This window comes from Sceloporus undulatus, chromosome 3 (genome assembly GCF_019175285.1).
Source record: "Sceloporus undulatus isolate JIND9_A2432 ecotype Alabama chromosome 3, SceUnd_v1.1, whole genome shotgun sequence".
NCBI classification, from domain to species: domain Eukaryota; kingdom Metazoa; phylum Chordata; class Lepidosauria; order Squamata; family Phrynosomatidae; genus Sceloporus; species Sceloporus undulatus.
In genome coordinates this window covers 89,092,159-89,104,841 of record NC_056524.1, presented here as the reverse complement: position 1 = coordinate 89,104,841, position 12,683 = coordinate 89,092,159, and the positions used below count along the sequence as shown (strand labels likewise).

Below are 12,683 nucleotides of genomic sequence, written 5' to 3'. Positions count from 1 at the left end.
ATCTTTTTTTCTATCTCAAGACAGTGACCCAAGCAGGGGATGGGGGAGCCATATGCAAATTAAAAGGAGGGGGAAAACAGACTCTGAAACTACTTTTATTATCTCATCACCTAGTTTGTATGCATAGATTGGCTTTTACTGTTTACAGCTTGGGAGGAAAAGGGTTGCTTTTACTGTTGCTTCAGGGGTAGAAAATCTGAACAGGACAAACTGAAATGAACTAGTGACACTTTCTCCATGTATGGTGCCACATTGCTGCAGGAAGGTATCACCTCCCAAATGACTATCTGTCAACTGGATCCTTGCAGCAAGGACAGATTCAAAGAGAGGCCACTCTTTTGCCTTCCATATCCCTAAGAAGCTGCTGCTTTACATTTGGGCTAGTTATGTAAATTAAGTAAGTGTACTAGTTAAGTAGAGCTAGTGTGGTGCAGTAGTTTGAGCACTGGACTATGACTCTGGAGACTAGAGTTCAAATTCCCACTTGACCATGGAAACACCCTGGGTGACCTTGGGCAAGTCTCACTCTCTCACCCTCAGAAGATGGCCATGGCAAACACCCTCTGAAGAAATACATCAAGAAAACCCAGTGATAGCTTTGCCTTAGGGTCACCATAAGTCAGAAACAACCTCAAGGCATACAACAACAACAACAACAAAGAAAGGATAGGATGCAATGCTGTGTTTCAGACCTAGCTGGTTCTGTGTGAGGATTTCAACACCATTAGGAAAAGAGTTCTAGGCACTACTAGACTTCCATTCTCTTAACAGCTGGGAGCAGGCAAAGGAGAAAGAGAGAGACAAATGAGGAAACAAACACCTGAGAATGAGCCTTCGAATCCGAAAAGAAGGAAGACAGAGCACACAGGGTTCTGCTTCTTCTGATTTCTTCCTTCCCAACATCATGAGTGGCAAGTACTGAACAGTCACTCTTCCTAATTCCTTTTCATTCAAATCCCTGTCTTCTGCTGGAGATTCACTTCCACTCCATCTCCCAGGTTCTATATGACTCAAGCACAGAAACAGAAGGGGAACAATTAAGGAAGACATGGATTGACAGGCAGATAGTCAAGCAAAAAGGCCTGAAAATTGCTGCTGGTGCTGCCCCTTCCTCACTCAAAACCTTTGCTGCAGGCCCAATAAAAGTTAGCAACATGACAGTTCTGGCATGGGGAGTGCAGGTTCCTCATCCCAATTTTAGAGAGGAGCAGAGTTTTCTGACATGAAAGAGAAATTGTATTCAAACATTACAGGTAGTGATATTCCACTCACATCCACAATTATGTACAAGTCCTTTCTCCAACTCCTTGTTGCCCTCTGCTTTTAACAAGATAAAGCACAAAACACTGATCCAGGACTGTTCCCCATTCAAACATCTGGTAGTCACTGGAAATGTCTAAAGGAAATAATATTGGCATAATGCAGGGCCCAAATTATGGATGTTAGTTCAGCAGCAGTTCAGGGAATCTTGGAACACACTGCTCCAACTTATGAAGGGTGGCCTGCTCTTGATGCAGGGGGTATGGCCCCAGAAAGTATGATGACTTCTCTGATTTGTTACTTCAACTAGTAAAACTCAACAATTATACCTGATTTAGTCAAAATCAAGCAGAGGTTTATTTGCCAGTCACAATATTTCCTAGTACTTAAAATTTCCAAAACTATCTGTGAGCAAACCCAAGTACTCACACAATCAAAATCATTTACATACTCCAGCTGCCACGGGAATGCCTTTAATGTATTTTGAACAACATTTGCCTCAATTTTTGGGAGGAGCAACCTACTTGGGGAACCACCTGGAGTCATAGCTCTTTGTTCAACCACTACAGTCAACTATTAAAGAATTATGAATGGTACCAGAAACTCTTCACCTTGTGACTATTAAAACATGGCATTTAAATATGTCCCATAAGGCTCTCTGCCAGCTATTATTCAGTAAGGAAACATCACTATGGTGTTTCTATTACTTTTTTGTAACATTTCTTGCCACACAAACTTTCCATGCTAATTTTTTTCAGATTAATTTATTATTTGGTTACATACTAACACTTAAGTAACAAAGCAGTTTGTTAGCTTTTTTTTGTCCACTAATAAAGTCTCCCAATCAAACATCTTTAGATTACTAGCAAACATTTTTATTTGTTTTGTTAACAAAACTTCTACATCATGACAAGGTATTGAAAAATACAGGAAGAGTGAAACTTATTTAACGCCATTGCCAAGTGCCGCATACTGATCTGTTTGTTCAGCAAATGAAGAACCTAACTTACAAAACCAATGGAAAACCAACAATCAGGACATAAATTATTTGGTAAACCAATGAAATAATCATAAATTACAACTTCAAAAGATATAGTAAATCAATTATACCTATATAAAATATGCATAGTCCAAACTTAATACCATTAAGATGTATGTCCATAAAGCAGAAATCTATAGCTGAAGTCTTGTTCAGGCTCAGTATGAAAGAAAGAATTGGAAAAATACAACACTATTATACTGGCCACTGAGGAAGGCCACTGGTCAAAATGCATCTGTGTTATTGAAAACCTGTCAGGGACATCTAGCAAAGAGTATCTGAGCATAATATAAAGATTCAGCACATACACATGTGAAGAGACTAGATTCAGGGAATCTGTTCCCAAGTCATTGAAATGCAGGTAAGGAACTTGTGGCCCTATAGATTTTGTTCCATTACAACTGTCAGAATCCCAATCCCTGGTCGTACTGGCCAAGGTTGATGTGAGTTTGAGGCTGCATCTGTACTGCATAAATAATCCAATCTGGCACCACTTTAATTGCCATGGCTTAATTCTATGAAAGTCTGTTGTGGCACCAGAGCAATCTGACAGAGAAGGCAAAAAGTCTCACAAAGCTACGCATCCCAAAATTCCATAGCATTGGGCCATGGCATTTAAAACGGTGTCAAACTGTATTATTTTTTCAGTGCAGATGCAGAGTGAGTCTAAGAACATCTGGAGAGGTGCACTTTCTCCCACCCCTGCTATAAAGGTTAATGCTAGTAACTTGAATTGGGCCAAGAAGCAGATTGGCAACCAGTGTAGATTAGAAAAGCATACTGTAATTATTATTGTTTTATTTATTTACATTCCACCTTTTCCCCAGTCCTGAGACTTACAAAGTTACATCATTCACACAAATGATGTAAATTTATCACATGGGCCAGATCAAATCTTGCTGGCTAATTTTGTATCATCTGAAGACCATACTTCAAGGCACTCTCACATACAATGAATGACAACAATCCAAATGGTAGGTGGCTGAGACCTGGGGTAAATTCAGCATAAGTGTCTCTGTCCAAACAGATTTGTAGACAGCCTATCTGTCTGTGGACAAAGGATGTCCCAAGGGCCACAGGTGGCCCCAAGGCCAATTTTGCAGCTCACAAAGCCACGTTACCCCTCTCCACCCACCCAAAATAGCCAAGAAAAGCAATGTTCCCCACTCATAGAGGAGCAGCTTGGGCAGGTCAGTGGGTTCCCAAACCCTACCTCCTGAAACTGCAGAAAATGATACAAGAGTTGAATGGGAAGGCACTTTTAGGATTTTTCTTCCATTTTAAGTTCATGGAGGGACCTGGAGGCTTGAAGCTGTTCCATTTCTGAAACTGCCCAGTGCTGACCTAAGAGGATAAAATGTGCTCTGTGACACCAAGGATACTTGGGTTCTCATGGCCATGCCACTCAAAGATCACCTCCAAATTGCAGATCGGATGCTTTAGGAAAATGGAACCAACATAAAACAACATGAACGCCATTCCACTGGGCAGACAAACCACCCACCTCCAACACATCAGATTATTTTAGGAGTTTATCACATTGGGGAAAAAGACAGGAGCATAGCGGGATGCTCCCGTCAATATAGCATGATTTGGCAAAGATTATCACACAAAATCATATGACGTCATAAATACCCCAAGATTATCCCATGAATAAAGAGGAATTTTTCGCCTCATACAGACTGCCAAAATAAAGCTGCTTCGGGTCACTTTGGAGGTATGCTGTTTAAATGATGCATGCATCCTAAGAGTCTGGAGGCTGCGCCAAAGCTGTGCTCCAGTCCTTATTCCAGTCCTGTGAATAAAAAGCAGCATTATCCATGGGCTAATCATGGGATATTTGCAACATTGTGTGATAATCTTTGCCAAATCACACGATATTGATGGGAGAATCCCGCTATGCTCCCATCTTTTTTCCCAGTGGGAGTTTTACTGACCCTCATTTAGTCCATTACTACAGCAAGTAACATTTTGAAACAGTTGAAATGCTTTGAAACAGTTCCCAGAAATGGCGTCCCCTGGAACTCAATGAGAACGTGATGGGAGCACTCGGCGGCGTTCCTGTGTGCAGTAAACTAGCGTTCTGGGCACCACTAGGTTCCCATCACGCTCCGTGCGCGCCCCCACGTGGGCACGTTAGAACGCACAGGGGAACGCTTTAACCCCGGTGTGATAATCTTCTTGGTCAAGCACTTGGTCAACACATCAAAGCCCACATAACTACAACTGACTGAAATGAGAAGAACCAGGTGTGTCCTTGGATACATCCACTAATAGAGTCTGAAATTACTTGTGATAAGTGGCTTTATCATCAAACTATTATTTATTTATTTATTTATTTATTTATTTTTATCCCGCTTTTCTCCCAAAGTGGGACCCAAGGTAGCTAACAACACATATAAAACATATCTAAAACATAATATATAAAAAGTATCTTGGAAACTTTTCATAGAACACAGCAGAGGGCTCCCAGAGCCATTTAGGAATAGAAGGTGTCTCGATTCTAGATAAAAAGTCCCATGGGGTGATGCTGAGAATTCAGGGAAATAAATTACCATCATCCCTGCAACAGAATAGGCTTGATAATAAACTTTAACTCATGTTAGACTGAACTCAGAATATGTCTTTCGATACTTGTATTCTAGCTATTTCCCATCTTGCTTTATTGTCCTCAGCTCACATACATATCAGGGAGCTGCCCTGACTCTACGTAGAGGGAAAAGGAATAATAAAATTATAGATCTGAAAGATACCACAAGGACTATCCAATCCAGGGTGACTGAAGGTTGAAGTAGATGGCCTGGGAAGAGAGATCTCCAGCCCACTCCTGAAGCGGTCTGCCACCATGGTCCCAAACAGGCTGCTGGCAGGGGCAAATTGAATCTGCTCCTTTTGCCACCAGCTTCAAGCTGCCTTAGGCAGCCTTCGGAGGCATGTGTCATCTAAAAGCAGCTGGAAACTGCTCTATTTGGCCCGCCAGTTTTGGGCCCAAATAACCACAAAGAAGGACAAGGCACTGTAAGATGTTGAACATTTAAGAAAAAAGTAGGGCATTACAAATCAGACACTAAAAACACTAATATAAATATAAATTAATTCCATGTGGTTTGTATACAGTGATATTATTGAGTACAGCCAAGGCAGGGGATAGCCAGGTTAAGAGGATGGGAGGGCTATTGCTGCTGTCCCATCCATCAGCATTGTTGTTCCCAATGGTATCAACCGCCCTGCATTTATATATGTTTTTTCCCTATGCATATGTGTGTGGTGTGTGTGTCTGTGTGTGTATGCACCTTCAAGTCACCTGTCAGTTTGAGACCTCCCGGAGGCACACTGATGCTGGCTCCAGTGTCTCCCAAGTAGGATGAGCAGAAGGAAAGAGTGAAGGAGGAGTCTTTCCCTAGGCCAAGCTATCTGGCCCACACCTTCTCCGGCCCTATCTAGGCAGCCTGACCTGTTTCCACTGCATAGCAGTAGTGGCGGCAGCAGCAGCAATTGGCAGAGGCAGTTCTGCTTGGCTTATCCTTGCTTGTCCTCCAGCCATCCTGCCCATGAGAGGTGTAAAGAGGCTCCCATCCATTGCCTCAGCTTGCCCCAGCAGCCTGGCCCAATCAGCCACCCTTCTTTCTCTCTTGCCATTTCCTCGCCCAGCCTACCTCAGAGCTCCTGCTTACCTATGGTGCCCAGCTGGGCCTTTGCTGCCATTACTGCCCCACCGGCACTCTGTTGCATCCCATCCTTCCATCCTGTTTCGTCCTCTCCCTTGGGTTCAGCTGCATTGGGAGAGGCAGCTCTGGGTGACTAAGAGCCCCAGCAGATAGAAATGATGAAGGAAGGGACTTGCTTGGTGGGGCCTCTTCCTCTCTCTCTCTAAAATGGAGGCCATTTGGCAATTCTTCCAAGACCCCTGGACAGAAGGTAGGACACGTCCAGGAAAAAGAGGACATTTGGTCACTCTCTTCCAACCCCTTGCCATGCAGGAATACACAATCAAAGCACTCCCAACAGTGGACCATCCAGTCTGTTTAAAAACCTTCAAAAAACCATCATACTCTGAAGCAGTATATTTCACCACTACCATCAGGAGGTACTTCCTAATGTTTAGGTGGAATCTCTTTTCCTGAAGTGTGGGAATGATTGTGTCAATTGCATGGCTCACCACTATATTCCGCAGAGTGACTAGGGGTTCAAGAGTCCCACCACACCCTCTTGTTAGCCAGAACCCTCACTCAAGTCATCTGGAATCCTTTAATCAGGGGGGACAGACTATTTTAATAAGTCTTTCACCAAAGGCTTCCATAAACTTGAACTTCAGTGGGGAACATTTTATGGTGAGTTTGTACTGAAGTAGCCAGTTCCTCTTCTTGCAAAAATAAGCTGCATTCAGAGCAACAGCAAACCTGCTAGACTGCTGCAGGCTGTTTCCTTGCTCTCTTCTCATGCTCACTGTTGGAAACAGGACACCATGGTAGACAGGCAGGCAAGTGGGCCATGGTAGCATTCTTCCCAAAGCTGCTTATCTGATCAAGAACTGCCAAAGTCATTGTAATAGTCTTGAAGTTAGCAGCTGCCAATACTAGCTGTAGCAGTATCGTCTTCCTCCACAGCTCCTTCCTTCTCCAAGAAATAGAGAATCCAGATGTGACTGAAACGTCTATAAGAAATCTGAACTCATCATCAGTATGCAGCATCTACCAAAACATTATTTTAAATGCTGCTGTGTACCTTTGTTCTTTATATCTTCCCATATGATTTCAAGCATGCATTCATTGTAAATATTTTTTAAAAATTAAGCTTCAACATCAGAATCAGAAGGCATTCCACATTATCTCCCTATCCTGTCTCATCACCTTGATTGCAATCTTTATGGCTCTTTCTTCTACGGTTTAATCAATATTCTTCAATATTGCTTTAAGTCTCCTGATTTAATTTAGCCAGTCGATAAACATTTGAAGTCTTAATGTTTTGCAGCATAAGGGCATCTTAATAGAACAAATGGCCCACCATATTCCATAACAATTAATCAGTTCCAAACACAATATAGAAGCAATTAAGGAGATATCCCATGCTGACAATAAAAAAGAATCATTCTGAGTTCTCAGGCTATCCTCCTATGCATGTTTTTCTTGAAGTATACTGGATATAATGGATTTTCTTTCAAATAAGTGTGCATAAGATTGCACTATTAATTGTTTGCCTACCAATATTTCAATCTTAAGAGTGTTTATGAACAGGTAGCAATTGACTGCCAAATCTATTCTGCTCTAGTGCTATATAATCCAATCATCCTAAACTTCAGTGTTGGAGTTTTAAGCAGCCTATTCTCCTCAACAGCTGCAAGGCCACAAAGACTGCTCAGAGACTGCTGACAACAATCTTTGATGAATGAACAGAAAGAATTTTAGCATGACAAACATTTTTTTCAAAAAGTCATCAAGAAAGTCTTAAAGAAACACCCAAAATGAGAAGTACGCACCCACAGAGAAAAAGACAACCAGTGAAGGATATTTATATGTGAAAGCAGGACTCCCTGCATACAGCCACTGTTCATATTGACCTGTGTGTGGTGTATTCAAGTTGACTGTTGACTTATGGTAACCCCACAAATTTCATAGGGTTTTCTTAGGCAAGGAATACCCAGAGGTGATTTTGCCAGTTCCTTCCTCTGACATATAGATAGCTGGATGGGTGTGTGTGTGTGTGTACATGCAAACATATCACAGTGCTCACCCAAGTTATCCTGAACTGGTTGGATATTTTGGATATGTCTTTTTACACATATGGCAGTGAGCACACACAACCTCCTCAATTCACTAACACTCATCTTGCATAACTAAAAGTGGATCAAGGACAATAGGTATAATGCCATTCATTTACTAAAGACTACTAAATTATGATCATTGCAATTGACTTTACTTGGACAAAGATATCACCCATTGTTTGCCAAAGTTAAACTCTATAGATTTTCTTTTTCTAAAGTTTTCTAAACACACAATCCAGGAGCTTAACGTTCCTAAAGTACTAAAAGCAGCTTGTGGGTGTCTGTTAAATTGGACATTGTACATCCACAAGAAGTAATCTACTTTCCCCTTTTGCTTTAGCCACCAAGTCCATATATCTAACAAATTCAAACCAAAGCCAGGTGCACACCACAAACATCAAGATGTGCATATAAACACAGGAATATGTCCTGAAAAGTAACACTCTTGTGGTGATAAGGCTACTATGAAATGCAAAACTGAGCAGCCTGGTATATTCTACTGCTGTCTTTGAGCTTTAAACCTTCCTTTTAGCCAGAAGCTAATGGAATTAATTTCAACCAAGTAAACTAAAAAGGCTCATTGTAACAGAACTATACAATATCAAGTCTGAAAAGCATCTGTATGCTGAGTGCAAAGTATTTTGAGATGTAACATCTTGTATATATTCAAACTTAGGTCAAAAACACTAGGAAGAGGAAGCTAGTGTTCTCATGAGAAAGTAAAAATGACTATTATGACCAAGCAAATAACCAATCAACTTTGTTAAGTTACTCATTACATTTGATTCTTGATGTTACGCTTTCAGGGATCCCCACTCCAGAAATGCACTTATAAACGGACTGCTATTGCTTTCACCGTTCTAGCCTTCTTCTGTACACATTTAAGCAGATTTTCTTCATTTGCTTAAGGAAGCAGACACTATTTAAAAGGGAACAGATAGGTGACATTTATGAAAATGTCTTACAGTGCTGCCTGATAAGATACCGATGGATGGCGCTATATAAACAAACGGCAATAAGAAGATGACCAATGGCTCTTTGATAACAACAGCAGACTGAATTAAAGTAGCATAATTTTGAGTTAAGGGAAAGTAGAGAACAATGTCCTTTGCTGCCACTAGTAGTATCACACTGTTGCCTAATACATCATTTCTGACCTTTTCTGACCAGTAGTGCCCAAAAAGCAGAGCCTCATTCCAGTAGTGTCTTTACTGACAAAATACAAGTGAATCGCCCATTCTTTGAGGGCCACCAAATCCATCTCTCTGTCACTAAGTCTGGCTGACTATGCAAGCCTTAAGCAGGCAGGCGTGTACCTATCCAGGCTGTCTAATTCTCACAATCCCATCCGACAAATCCATGGGATTTTTTTTTTTAAAACAAAAAGACAGTCTACACAGCTGGAATACATTAGTAGAAAATAAATCTTTGCCATGCTCTCCCAACTCTAAAGGCTGAGCTCCAATGCATTCAAATAGCTGGGGAGCCTGAAGGACAGGGGCATGTCCTTTTCAAACCTGAGAGGGGAAAAGGCACAAAGAGCTGCCATGGGGCTCCAAGGACACTCAGCAGCAGGTCCATGACTTTCAGAGATGCTCCATTGAAAGGTGTTTTCATGAAGCAAGCTTTAAGTCAAACACACCTCAACCCAAATAGGCCAGATGCCAAGCACCAAGCCTTCATTGGTATCCAGGGGACCAAACTGCCAGGTTTCAATGAGGGGAAGCCCCTCTAAACCTCCCTTTTCTCAAAGCTTTGTTCCATCCTAGCCGGAAAGCAAATAAATGTTAATGGTAAAATAAAAGAGACACACAGAAAGGCACCAAGGGCACCAGAGCAGAGAATCAGACACATGGCAGCGGAGCTGAGTTCAAATTCAGGTCCCCATAGAGCTCCAGCTTCTACTAGACATGTCTTCTCCTAAACGTCTTTGCATGTGTGTCTGTGTGTGCTGCATCCACACTGGAGACATAACCCGGTTTGGCACTACTTTAACTCTTTTCTGGCTCAAGGCCCTGGACCCCACAACAAACTTCAACTCCCAGAATTCCATAGCCTTGAGCCAGGGCAGTTAAAGCAGTGCCAAACCGGGTTATCTCTCCAATGTGGATGCAGTCTGGACAATGCCAGTGCCAGGAGCACCTCTGAACATGCCCAGAGTGCCCTCCACAAGAGGGGGAAAGGGTCTTTCTTTCTTTCTTTCTTTCTTTCTTTCTTTCTTTCTTTCCTTCTTGCCTTTCTGCCCCAGAGGATGAGAGGCAGCAGCAGCATCTCTAGGGACCTCTCTTCTGGTTTTGTTTTCAGGGAGGACCTCTTTGGCCCCGGAGGGAAAGGCTGGGAAGGGGAGGAGGAGGAGAAGGGGGTCGCTGAATGCAAGGAAGCCCTTACCCATGGCCTGGCCTGCTCTGCTGGCGGGGCTTCCAAGGCTGCCTTGCTCCTGGGTCCTCTGGCCGGGAGGGTCCTCTCCGCAGGAGCAGCAGCAGCAGCAGAAGAAGAAGAAGCAGCAGCCGCCTCAGCGCCAAGTCCGGCTCCAGTGGAGGGGCGGGGTCTGTGGGGAGAATTAGGCAAAGGCCCAGGAGGAGGAGGAAGGAGGGGAGGTAGAAGGAGGAGAAGAGCAAGAAGAAGAGGAAGAAGAAAGAAAGAAGGAAGGAGGGGAAGAGGAGGAGGAGAAGAGAAGGAAGGAAGGAAGGAAGAAGGAAAGGAGGAAGAAGAAAGAAAGGACGAAAAGTGGAGAAGGAAGTAAAGGGAGGAAGAGGAAGGAGGAGGAGAAGAGGAGCAGCAGGAGGAAGTAGAGGGGAGATGGAGGAGGAAGAAGAAGAGGGGGAGAGGGAGAGGGGCTTCCCAAGGCCTCTGGGGGTCCAGGACAGCCTCCTCAGTTTAATCCGAGTTGAGGAAGTGACACAGATGGCTCTTGCTGGGTGCCTTCAAGGCCTTTCCGACTTTGGTGACCCTATCCCAGGGCAAGGTTTGCTCACAGGTGGGTTTGCCTTTGCCTTCCTCTGAGGCTGAGAGTGTGTGACTTGCCCAAGGTGGGTTTCTGTGCCTGAGCAGGGAGTGAGAAACTCAAGGAGACCAGAGGTCTTCCTTTTCCAGGATGCATCCAGGAGGAATGTTGGAATGTCCTCCATTTTGAATATGTCTAAGAAGCAGGAATTTACACTTATATGATGAGCCCCGACTCATGGCAACCCTGTGGATGAGACATCTCCAAGACTCCCTATTCTCGACGGCTCTGTTCAGGTCCTTCTTAGGTCAACCTCCCTGGTTGAGTCTATCCATCTGGCATACAGTTTTCTCTCTTTGTACTGCCTCCTACCTTCCCTGGGCCGTTATCACGCGACAAAAACTTCCAGTCTATTCCAAGGTCATCCCGCAGTCAATCATGGCTATTCACGTGAATGCGCAAGAGATTATCACACACAATCGCTGTCATTACGGAGTTGTTCCAAGGCTGATCCAAAATCAACTCTGGAATAGCTAAATTCGGTGAATAACTGAATTCACAAATCCTTCTCCCAGGCTGAGTCGCATTCAGTTCAAAGTTGTGTTGGAGTGGAATGCATGTTTGCTTCGGTCCTGGTATTCCCCCCCCCCCCCACAAACTTAGAAAGCTACTACAATTCCCATGAAGCTTCACTGCGATCTTGCTTCTATTTTGCTTCCAGTGGTCCTTCCACTTCTAGTGCTGGCGAGAGGGAAAAGCAGATGTTTCCGATGTTAGGGGCAGAGAGCTAGTGGAAAATGCATATGTGTGTGTTTTAACGGGAACAGAGCAGTGTATGGTTTGTGCCCCCCCCCCCCAAGATCTGCAAATGGGGGTTTCCTTTGGGTAGTCATATTCTGATCTCCCTGGGCACATTTCCCACCAATGTGATGGAGATGGAGGTGTCTTATTTTGCCAACACATGTCATGTTTGCACTATATATATATATAAATATATATATGTAGGAGTGATGTATGCATGTGCACACGCATGCATGCATGCATGCACACACACACACATATATATACGTATACATATACATATTTGTACATATATATGCATATACATACAGATATAAATATGTATATATACACGTGCATATATATATATATATATACACACACACACACACACACATATATATGTATGCGTATATATACATATGCACACCCATGGGTGAAATAATATGTGTGTGTGTGTGTGTATATATGTGTGTGTGTGCGCATGTAGATATATACATTGTTGTATATATGTATATGTATATATATGTATACATATATGCGCCTTGAGGAGCTGAAGCACACACATTCTATTTACAACTACATGTGCTTGGAGCATATAGTGGCATACCTGCTGACACTTTTCCCGGTGGCACATCTGTGCATATAGATGGATTCACACACACACACACACACACATATATATATATATATACACACACACACATATATGCATAGGTACGTCCATCTATATGTGCAGCTATACATGTATAAAGTCCACTTATAATGTGTGTAGACAAAGTGCCTGTGCCCACAGATATATGCCCACAACTATATTTCACATGGAGCCTGCAGTCACGCGAAACGGGACACAGGAAACAGGGTAAGCAGCTCCCTTCTTCACCTCAGAAGCATTAAAG

The 12,683-nt window shown here is 43.0% G+C and overlaps 1 protein-coding gene across 2 annotated transcripts in view; it reads right to left on the bottom strand.

Moving 5' to 3' along the window:
- Positions 1-10,596, bottom strand: part of GPM6B (glycoprotein M6B) — a 148,562-nt gene extending 137,966 nt beyond the window's left edge. The window contains exon 1 of one of the 2 annotated variants that reach the window (XM_042460834.1): positions 10,449-10,596. In XM_042460834.1, the coding sequence (XP_042316768.1) occupies positions 10,449-10,452 (4 nt within the window). In that variant the 5' untranslated portion in view covers positions 10,453-10,596. The remainder of the gene's footprint in view (positions 1-10,448) is intronic. The other variant, XM_042460838.1, reaches the window with a different exon arrangement.
- Between the last annotated feature and the right edge of the window lie 2,087 nt (positions 10,597-12,683).